The sequence below is a fragment of the Vicia villosa genome, linkage group LG2 (genome assembly GCF_029867415.1).
Source record: "Vicia villosa cultivar HV-30 ecotype Madison, WI linkage group LG2, Vvil1.0, whole genome shotgun sequence".
Taxonomy (NCBI): domain Eukaryota; kingdom Viridiplantae; phylum Streptophyta; class Magnoliopsida; order Fabales; family Fabaceae; genus Vicia; species Vicia villosa.
The window spans coordinates 226,106,452-226,117,849 of NC_081181.1; the positions used below are offsets into that span (position 1 = coordinate 226,106,452).

The 11,398-nt window shown below is 33.2% G+C and overlaps 2 protein-coding genes across 2 annotated transcripts; both read left to right on the forward strand.

The window, feature by feature from the left end:
* Positions 1–491: 491 nt before the first annotated feature.
* LOC131648374 (peptide deformylase 1A, chloroplastic/mitochondrial-like) lies at positions 492–2,950 on the forward strand. The gene is made up of 4 exons (XM_058918139.1): positions 492–944; positions 1,127–1,216; positions 1,310–1,377; positions 2,124–2,950. Exons 1-4 carry the CDS (start codon positions 573–575, stop codon positions 2,365–2,367), a joined length of 774 nt encoding a protein of 257 aa, XP_058774122.1. The 5' UTR covers positions 492–572; the 3' UTR covers positions 2,368–2,950.
* Positions 2,951–9,030: 6,080 nt separating this feature from the next.
* On the forward strand, positions 9,031–10,344 carry LOC131651500 (aspartic proteinase CDR1-like). The gene has a single exon (XM_058921159.1). It carries the CDS (start codon positions 9,031–9,033, stop codon positions 10,342–10,344), a length of 1,314 nt encoding a protein of 437 aa, XP_058777142.1.
* Positions 10,345–11,398: the final 1,054 nt, after the last annotated feature.

The window sequence follows — 11,398 nt, forward strand, 5'->3', positions numbered from 1 at the left end:
TAGTATTTGGAAAAAATGTTAGAATCGATTCATGGAAATCATAATCCTGTTGGGTAGCATCATGAATTAGATTGGATTCTGCAACATACAAAAGGCAAGGGCAGTGACACGTCAGTCTTAAAATTGGCATTTGCTAAGAGTATCTAAGAAATTTGGGGGTATCGTAATGATAGAATTTTTGGTACTAATGTACAAAATAGAAATATTGCAGAACAATTATTGATATGACAATGTATAGAAGGTGGACAAATAGAAAACTTAGAGCACACCTAACTAGTTTAATAATCGAATAGTCGATCTTTTTTTTCGATCCTTATATCTTTTTATCTTTGGTGGCGAAATCCTTGTGATCGCCTTGTTTCATATAGTTTTTAAATTAATCAAAAGTATTATTTAGTTAAAAAATAATAATTTTTAAATCTAAATCAAACATGTCCTCAATCAATTCAAAGTTTTAATTTAAGAGAAAGATTATACAAATGGGTCTTGCTAAGTGTAATATTAAAATGAAAGTATAATTTACTCTTTTCTTTATTATTTCACTCAACATTTGGCTCCGTTCATAGTTTAACATGGCAGCGGCGCGGCGGGTGGTGTCGCGGTTGCGCGTCGCTCCGATGATGGCGCTCTCCAACACCATGGCTACATCCTTATCTTCTAGCTGTAATACCGAAACTCCATCACTGAGTACCAAATGTTTGAGGTTTAGTTCATCATCATCACCTTCTTCAAAATCAACATTACTAGGGTGGAACAAAACAGCGAACAAATTACCCTCCATTGTAAAAGCCGGAGAACCAGTTCTACACGAGCCTGCGCGTGAGGTTGATCCAAATGAGATTAAATCAGAGAAAATTCAGAGTATAATCGATGACATGATTCGTGTCATGAGAAAAGCTCCTGGAGTTGGTCTTGCTGCCCCACAAATTGGTATCCCTTTAAGGGTATGAATCAATATACCTTTCAAAATGTGTTCGTATTTGTATTTTGTTAGTGTGGATGAAGCATTAACACAAACACCTGGCATGCTATGCTACAATCAATGTGAAGTGTATGTGTTACATAGGTTGTTGTTGTTGGACTATAAACATGTTTTTTATTGTGTTTTTTTTTTTTATGTATGTAGATAATTGTTTTGGAAGATAAAGAAGAATATATTAGTTACAACACAGAGGAGGAGACCAAATTACAAGATAGAAGACCTTTTGATCTTTTGGTATGTATCACATTTGTATAGTTTTGTTTTTTACCTGAGATTTGTTACTTGAATAATTCACATTCATTTTAGTAGTTCTCTTGAATGAGGCAGGTGATTCTGAATCCCAAGCTAAAGAACAAGAGCAACAGGACTGCCTTCTTTTTTGAAGGCTGCTTGAGGTGTGCCAAATTTTATATTTTCTATTGCAGTATGCCGGTATTTATAACTTTAAAGCCGGCAAGGTGCTTATCTTTAAGAATTGTGCATATATTAATCTATAGCGGCACTATAGCAGAATAGCATAGCGGTGAGAGGCTGCCATCAACAATAGCTGAGGTTGCTATTACGTCTCTAAACCGCCATTGTAGCTGCTATTAGTGTTTAGGGGCAAAATTTCTCAAATGATTTCTTTGAACATGTTTATGCATGTGCATTCTATATGACCAAATTCTACAGAATTGATATCATTTAAGTTATTGTTTTTCCTAAAGGCTAAAAAGTAGCAAAGACCTTATTCTCTTTAACTGACAAGGATTTCTAAACTGCTGATACATCTCAGTTGGCATCCATGTAACCAATGCATAGGATAAGTGCTGTTAATTATTTCAAAACTTGGTTGCTTGGATTTTCATGGATTTTTGCATATCATTGGGTCATTAGGGTATAATCAACTAGACTGTGCTCAAGTACAATTTACTCAACCTATGCATGTCATTAGAGTATATCTAGTCCTCTTAATGTAAATATGCCATGCAATGTTTGTGTACCCCTCCAACCTGATTGGGTTTTGATTGAATCTATTGAAATTATTATTGGTGTATGTAATATTGATTTTAGCATTGTCATAATTTTTAAAAAAATGTAATTCTGACTTTACTCTTTATATACAAGTTCCATTAACATCATCAGCAATAACATTTTGCAGTGTTGATCGATATCAAGCTATGGTAGAGCGGTATCTTGATGTTGAGGTTGCAGGTTTTGATCGTCATGGCAATCCAATCAAAATAAAAGCTTCTGGATGGCAGGCTCGGATTTTACAGCACGAGTGCGATCACTTAGATGGAACACTATATGTAGATAAGATGGTCCCTAAAACTTTTAGAAATTGGAAAAACGTGGATCTGCCTCTTGCCCGTGGGTGCCCCAAACTTGGCCCCCGAGCTTAAAACTGGAGCTGACCCTGATTCAAAACAAGTTTCATGTACACAACATTCGTGAAAAGTTGACATTTGTAGACCTTATACTGCAGTCAAGAACTGATCCATAAAGTTAGAAATATTGTGTCAGTTTGGGAATTAGTAACTTTTCTCAAATTCTTAGTATTATACTGTTGCAATCTGCTATACTTTCTGATAAATTCATTAAATATAAGTTTCAATAACAGGGATATTGATTTTGCTTGGCTTTTCTCAAATTGTATGCTAACAAATTTGAAGTATATCCCATCAACAAGCTGAGCATTTTCTTATTGGCCCATTCAGGTGGCTGTTTATAACCCTTGCGTGCATCTGCTGACTTTTTTTACACAAGTAATTTTACGAAGACGCCGGAGAATTCACCCTTAGAATGCTAGAATTCAGTAAAAAGTTACTTTAAAACCATTCAGACATGTTTTTTAATTACTATGCTTACAATGCAAACAAGGTGCTGAAAACCGTGCTGCCTATATATATAATTTTTTTTTAAATTAATATATTAAGCGGGGGTTACAAACCTCCGTAATATGTCTGAAATGTCCCAATTCTTTTCTTCGTTAAACAAAATGTTGAGATACAATGCTTAATATTGTAGCAACTAGTCAAACAACTAAGCAACCAGAAAAGAAACCTGACAAGATAAGCATTAATCAACAAAGTGTTTGGAACAAACTCAACCAGAAAAGACCATATTGTCGAAGCTAAGTTGACGCATCATCTATCCATCAAAACAAATGAGGTTGCAACATATATTCTGAAAACATTGAGGCGCAAACAGTTGAGCTTGTCTGATTCATGTGTGAAAAGGATGATACAAGTAGGAGGGAGAAGTTTGATTCATATGTGAAAAGGATAATACAAGTAGAAAACTTAATTATATTTAATAGTAAAAAAGAAAAGGAATATATCTATTTATATTTATATTAATTTGCTAGAACTATATTCAATAAATATTGGTAAAAATGTATTCGCTATAATCAAAATAATTGGTATAGGCGTGGCCCATTTTCCATTTGGAAGGGAATATTTCTCATCAATTGTTAATAATCACTCTATAAATGAGGTGATTAGTACTAAAACTAGGAGGCAATGACGTGTTAGAGTGCAAAATTTGATAGAACACACTTAGAGCAAAGACGTATTACAATTGAATAGTTAAACAAGAACCTTGGTTGCATTGCTTTGCTTGTATAAATAGAGGTGACTAGGAGGAGGAATATCAAATTACATCACCATCACCACCACAATGATTCCAACAAAAAACATTATTGTAATTACTTTGATTCTGTTATCCATGTCATCAAGTGGTTCAGCAAGACTTGCAACATCGAAGCCAAATTTATGCCCAAAGAACTTATGTTGCTTTCACATTTTTTGTCCTGCTCCTCCTCCATCCCTACCACCAACTGCTGGTGATGTTCCTCCTCCTCCATCCCTACTACCACTTCCTGATACTCCCCTTTCTAACTAGACAGAGTTTTAGTTAGAATTAATATTTTATCATATCACTCACTACTTATGTAATAATCATCATATTTATCTTATCACTGCTTATGTAATAATCATCATATCACTACTTATGTAATAATCATCATATTTATCATCAATAAAACTTGACCATGGTATTTCAATTATATCCTATACTTTCTTTTGATGATTTGTGAAATGTATAATCATTTAAATTGTTGTGTCAAATATATAATCATGTTTCAAAAGGAGGTTTCTTCATACCGGCAACATAAGCGAATCCTATTTTCAATTAAGTTGAAGAAAAGTGTTGTTAAATTAGCCTAAACATGATAACCATAATCTTAAACGGAGGTGACTAATGAACCATATTCAATATTCTTTTCTTAGAAATTTGTAAGACTAATGCCACGCTAACTTGATTCTTTTATTTTAAATCAATTTAACCTCTTGGTTATACATTCATAAAAGAAATCAATTGGTTAATATGCACTTTTAAATATAATTATTGCTTAGACATTGTTTATGGATTTTGACCTTGCAAAAGACAGGGTTGTTACATGTGGTGGTGCATATCTCTTTACTCTTTTAAAAAAATAAATTATTATTAACAAAACCATAGTTTCGTGGTAGAGGTTATTTATGGGGGCATGGAGCATTTATGGTTGTTTAGTTTTCAGCATTTTGGTTTGAAGACTTTTAATGTAATCCATAATCAGTTTAAAATTATTTGAGGTTTTTTTTTTTTGACAAAAAAAAATTATTTGAGGTGTTATTACCACATTTTTCAAAGAATAATTCATAATCAGTTTAAAATTACATATTTTATATCATAGACAATCATGATTAAACAATCCAAGTGTTAAGAAAGATATTAAAAAATTCTTACAATAAGTCCATATGTTTCGCAAAGGTCATTTAACTTTCACTTAGTGAAGCATATTTAACCACAATCAATGAAGCAGAAAACACATTAAGATGAACATAAAATTATGTTGGAACAAAATTGGTTTGTACCATATCCCCAAGGTTTTGATAATAAGAACAATTAGGTATACTAATAGATGTTCAAGTGTGTAGCACCATTAACCATTTTAAGAAACATTCCAACGTCTCTGATCAAGCTTCTCTAAGACTCACTTGTGCAAGCTCTTCTCTTCTCTATATAAGGAGTTGAAGACTTGAAAAAAAGAAAAAAACTATTGACAACAAAAAAGATGTTACTTTGTCAAATCAAAAGCACAAGTTTTACTTAGAATTTCTTAACACTTGTATATTCTTATAAAATCTTAAGTCATATTGCTCATCTAAAAAAGATGTTTGATAAAATTTCAAATGAGCATGAACTTGCTCTTTAGGAATTTGTCATAAATTGCTTTAAAAGGACAAAACTTGCATCTATAATTTATGGTGTAAGTATGAGCAAATGAAAAGGCCTTGGTTTTTCACAAAAACCTGACAATCCAAGGTATAAAGCTGTAGTTAAACAAAAGGACCCTTCTTCTTCAAGTCCTGCTCATAAAGGATTATATTCTCATTTTGTACCAGTTGCTGACAAAGTGAAGGTTCTGATCCATCCCGAACCAAAGGCAGTAGAGTCAAAAAGGTATCCAAAATCAAGATGTTTGGGACGTTGAGAAGAATGGAGCTACACTAAAATTTTGAGGGTGAGGATATATGTACATAAATTTCGGTTATAAAATAATTCTTTTGCACCAATCTTCTAAGTGTAATTTCTTAGCTTAAAACTACAAACGCATCCACATAAGTTTCTCTTTTTTCTCTTACTTTTTGTGCTTCGATCATGTCAAATAGAATGAAGAGCCAATGTTGCCCAAAGATCGAGATAAAATAATGAACAACGAGAGTAACTTGCTAGTGACTTTTTCAAAGCTTCTTAATATACATTTTTAAAAAAAATCCAGTGAATTTTACACTGTTATGAAAAACGATGTCAAGAACAAAATATAATAGGGAATTGGGGAAGATAAGAAGAACACAAGGAATTGGTTATAACTGTTGTTCTTTTACTTTCTCTTAAAAAATAAGATTACAAGTTTACAAGAATAACAAATAACTTCTCTCACCCTAAATTAGGATTTGCAGCTTAGCAATGATGAGAGACTAGTATGCTATTTATAATAAAACTTAACATACTAACTAATGGGCATTTCCACAAGACCCATTACACAAGCCAACTTAATAAATAAGCTAACATAACAAATTAGGGTTTAAACACTAAAACCTAATTTAACATGCTAACAACCCTACCATCTTCGACACAAGCATGTGAACAACCTTCAACTTCATGCTTAATCCTGTCGAACCAAGAAGCTACCCTTTGACCATACTAGAGTTCGATCCAATATCTCACAAATCTCCACCTTGGACCTAACTCTACAACATCAAGGGAACAAACTAGCTTTCTTCATGCAGCTTTATCAACTGCATACAGTGATAAAATTTGCAACTCGACAATGTTTTGGTGATCATATCGGCAGCATTGTCTTCAGTCGAAACCTTCAGCACTTGGACTTCTCCACGCTCGATTACTCCTCTGACAAAATGCAGCCTCACATCAATGTGCTTAGTTCGCTCATGATAGGATGAATTTTTCGACAAGTATATTGCACTTTGACTATCACATTTAACAGTGATACCTCGACCTTGAAGTTTCAGCTCCTTTGCAAAACCTTCAAGCCACAATGCTTCTTTTACAGCTTCAGTTAAGGCAATATACTCCGCTTCAGTGGTTGATAGAGAAACAACCTTCTAAAGTGTTGTTTTCCAACTATTTGATGTGCCAAACATAGTGAAAACATATCCAGAAATAAATTTTCTGGAATCCATACAACCTGCATAATCAGAGTCGACATATCCTTCGATTACTACTTTACTATCTTCACCCAATGCCCCACCATAAATTAGGACTCTATTCAGAGACCCATTTATGTACCTTAAAATCCACTTCAATCCTTGCCAGTGAGCCTTTTCAGGATTCGCCATGTACCTGCTTACAAGACTTACTTCATATGCTATGTCGGCTCTTGTATAGACCATAGCATATATCAAAGAACCAACTATATTAGCATATTGAATTCTATTCATATAGGCTCTTTCAACATCAGTATTGGGACACTGATCAATACTCACCTTGAATTGAGGGTTTGTCGGAGTCACAACTGGATTTGAATTTGACATACCAAACTTTTCGAGAATCTTTCGTAGATATGCTTCTTGAGATAAGCATAACTTCGACTTCTTTCTATCTCTTCGAATGTCAATTCCAAGAATCCTGGAAGAAGCTCCCAGATCCTTCATATTGAAATCCTTATTGAGTTCAGCCTTCACCCTCATCACATCTTCGACATTGTTGCTTGCTATGAGAATATCATCCACATAAAGCAACAAAATAACAAATGAATTACCGGGTCGAAATCTGAAGTAGACACAGTAGTCGAACTAACTTCTAATGAAACTTATGTGTGCCATGAACATGTTGAATCTCCTATTCCACTGCCGAGGAGATTGTTTCAGCCCATACAAAGATCTCTTTAACTTGCACACATAATCTTTCTTCCTCTTTTCGACATACCCTTCAAGTTGCCTCATCAGGATCGTTTCATCTAGATCTTCACATACACTAAAGGCACTATTCGCAATAATGTCTTAGTTTATGTGGATGATCTTATTATATTTAGGAATGATTCTGCTGCACTTACTGTTTTCAAAGTTTATCTCAGTGATTGTTTCAAAATGAAAGATCTGGGAGGTATCAAATATTTTTTAGGAATTGAAGTGGCTCGTAGCTCATAAGGATTGTCTCTGTGTTAACAAAAGTACACTTTGGATATTATTTTTGAAACAGATTTATTGGGAGCAAAGCCAAGTGCGTTTCGCAATGAGCATAACCATAAGCTTGGCCTTGTTACTGGTGAATTTTTGTCGAATCCCGAATCATATCGATGACTTATGGGTCGTCTAATTAATCTTGTGATCACTCTACCAGACTTGGCTTATTCAGTCCATATTTTGTCTCAATTTATGCAAGAACCTCGCATGGAGCATTGGGAGGCGACCCTTTGAGTCGTTCGTTATTTGAAAGGGACTCCCGATCATGGTATTTTGCTTTGTGCAGATAGTGAGTTGACATTGGAAGGTTGGTGTGATTCTGATTGGGCGACTTGTCCCCTTACTTGTCGTTCTCTGACAGGATGAGTAGTGTTTTCAGGCCAATCTCTGATTTATTGGAAGACAAAGAAACAAAATATGGTTTCTCGGTCCTCTACCGAAGCTGAGTACAGGTATATGTCTGCGGTCACTGGTGAATTAAAGTGGCTAAAAGGTTTGTTGTTGATTTTAGGTGTTCATCATCCTAAGGCAATTAAATTATTTTCTGATAGTGAGTCTGTGTTGCATATTGCGAAAAATCCAACTTTTACGAGCCAACAAAACATATTGAAATAGATTGTCATTTTGTTCGGGGATGCAATAAATGAAGATTTGATTTCACCATCTCATGTCTCCACATCATCTCAATTGGCGGACATTTTCACAAAAGCTCTCGGGAAGGCTTAGTTTGATTTTCTCCTTTCCAAGTTGGGCACTTTTGAATCCCATGCTCCAACTTGAGGGGGTATTGAGATATATTTAAGAAAATATATTTTAGGAAAAGATATATTTAGTAAAATAATGGTTAGGATATATCTTTACATATTTATCTAGTTATTTCCTAATTCTCAGATCTCTAAAGATATGATATTTGATGTACTGGTACTATAAATTTTATTACATGTGATTGATAATACATAAGCCAAAATTTACAAATTTTACAATATTACCTTTTAATTATATATACTCTTTATAAATAAATATATTCCAACCCCACTTCAGATATCTTTCGGAACATATTCATTCACATATCTTTCTTGATTTTCTGATTTGTATATTTAATAAAAATTTCCAAATCAATTGACACAAAATAAGTATAATAAAAAACTAGCTATTATATATTCATAATACCTTTTTTGTCATTCTTATCTTTGTCCTTTTACATTCTTCTTCTAGAAATTCGCATCATAACTCCCTTTCATTAAATCTTATAAAAAGCCAAAAAAAATCATAACTTACAAATTATATCACTCAAATCTCTATCAAGTAGAATCAATGTTACGTTTTTCACTTATTATCCTTATTTTATTGTTTCTTTCTTGTTTTAATTCTATTTCTCATAGCAATGGTTTCAGTGTTGAACTGATTCACCGATATTCTTCAAAATCACCATTCTTCAACCCCACAGAAACTAAACTCCAAAGAATATCCAATGCTGTGCACAATTCCATCAATCGTGCCTATCACTTCGACAAAGCATTTTCACTCACCGCAAACAGGCCTATCTCAAATGTAACCTCAATTTTTGGCGAGTATTTCATGAGTTATTCAGTTGGTACCCCGCCAATTAAGATATATGGCTTAATGGATACAGGTAGTAGTTTAGTTTGGCAACAATGCAAGCCTTGCGATGATTGTTCCAATCAAATTTCTCCTATATTTGATCCTTCAAAATCTTCAAGCTATAAAAACATTAGTTGCTCTTCTATGACATGTAAATCCATGAAAGATGCAATTACTTCTTGTTCTCATGATCAAGATGTTTGTCAATATTATATTGCATATGGTGCGTACATGTCAAAAGGAGATATTATTACGGAGACTTTAACATTTGATTCTACCTCCGGATCTAGTACTGTCTCCTTTCCTAAAATGTTAATAGGATGTGCACACACGAGTGTACTACCATATAATGATACAATCAGTGGTCTAGTTGGCTTAGGAAATGGACCGTCTTCATTTATAAGACAATTAGGCCCTTTAATTGATGAAAAATTTTCGTATTGTTTGACTTCTTTTCTTAATGAGCCCTGGCAGTTTAACACATCTAGCAAACTTAACTTTGGAGATGATGCGGTTGTTTCCGGTGAAAAAGTTGTTTCAACTCCCTTAGTTAAACTTGAAGGTCTCGCGAATGACTCTTACATTGTAACATTGGAAGCATTTAGTGTGGGAAACAAAAGAATAGAGTATGAAGGGTCCAATTCTACAAAGAACATCATACTTGACACAGGTACAACATATACTTTGTTGCCAAAACATTTTCACACAAATTTGGAATCAGCTGTTGCAGAAATGATTAAACAAGAGCGTGTTGACGATCCTAATAAGTTATTTACCCTTTGCTACAATACCACATTGAACCAACTAAATTTTCCTGAAATAATAGTGCATTTTAGTGGTGCAAATATTAAGTTAAATTCTCATAACACTTTTGCTCCAATAGATAATGGGATTATGTGTTTTCCTTTTCTTCCGTTTGAAGATCTTGTAATATTTGGGAACTTTGCACAACACAACTTGTTAGTTGGGTATGACCTCAAAAAGGGTATTGTCTCTTTTAAACCTACTGATTGTTCAAAACAGTAATTAAGTGTAAACATTGTTCACCTAAATTATTTAGTGAACGAATAATAAAGCATGGAGATTATTTATATAATTTTTTGGTAAACAAATAATAATGCTTACATTTTGTTTCTGATCTTTTTATGAAACAATTTTTACATTATATATATATATATATATATATATATATATATATATATATATATATATATATATATATATATATATATATATATATACACACACACACATATATAATGTAAGCACTTGAAAGAAATTTCTGAAAAATCAATCGCGCAACAAGTGTTCGATAATTTGACACTTGATTGTTTTGTGCTTTAATTGGTTGGAAATTGATAAGTTTATGCATACTTGAATTGTTTATTTGAGAATTCAATTTTTAACTTTGATTTTCTCATTGTCATACCATATACGGTTGCGCGTATTCTAGTTCCAATAACTTGTTTGGTTTAGACGGGTTTCGATCTAAATGTGAAACTTCCGCTAGCCAAAGTTTAAACTCTTTTCAAAAAACTTAAAACTTGAAATTTTAAATTAGGGGATCTATTCACCCCCTCTAGATAATGTCTCGTTGTCTAACTAATTACATATCAAGGGTGCAGTTCAATATACTAATGACACATCTAAAACTCGCACGTTCTAGATATGGCACAATCAACGGATCGGCAGCGATATAAGAGTGTGAACGTTATCAAAATCTCGATATATCCTAAATAAAAAAATACATATATAAATGAATAAATAAATAAATAAATAAATACATAATGTGTGTATGAATAAATAAATAAAGTGTGTATGAGTAAATAAGTAAATCATATATAAAACTTACAAATGCAACAATATTCTCAATTGTTCCTCTATGATCATCACTCATGGTTAGGAGAGACATAATTGAGAGAGTTTAGCAGAGAGTATAGTAGAAAGTGTACTAGAGATGGTGAGTGTTGGTGATGAAAATGAATCAATTGAGGTTCGTATTTATAGTTTATGTGAATTTAATGAGATGGTTAATGGTTGTTTACATGGATGACACGTTAACATCTGGAAGCCATTTCAA

Coding starts and splice junctions, on each gene's coding strand:
- LOC131648374 (XM_058918139.1), top strand. CDS start 573: ATGGCAGCGGCGCGGCGGGTGGTGTCGCGGTTGCGCGTCGCTCCGATG. Junction 945..1,126: donor AAATTGGTATCCCTTTAAGG/GTATGAATCAAT, acceptor TTATGTATGTAG/ATAATTGTTTTGGAAGATAA. Junction 1,378..2,123: donor TTTTTTGAAGGCTGCTTGAG/GTGTGCCAAATT, acceptor AACATTTTGCAG/TGTTGATCGATATCAAGCTA.
- LOC131651500 (XM_058921159.1), top strand. CDS start 9,031: ATGTTACGTTTTTCACTTATTATCCTTATTTTATTGTTTCTTTCTTGT.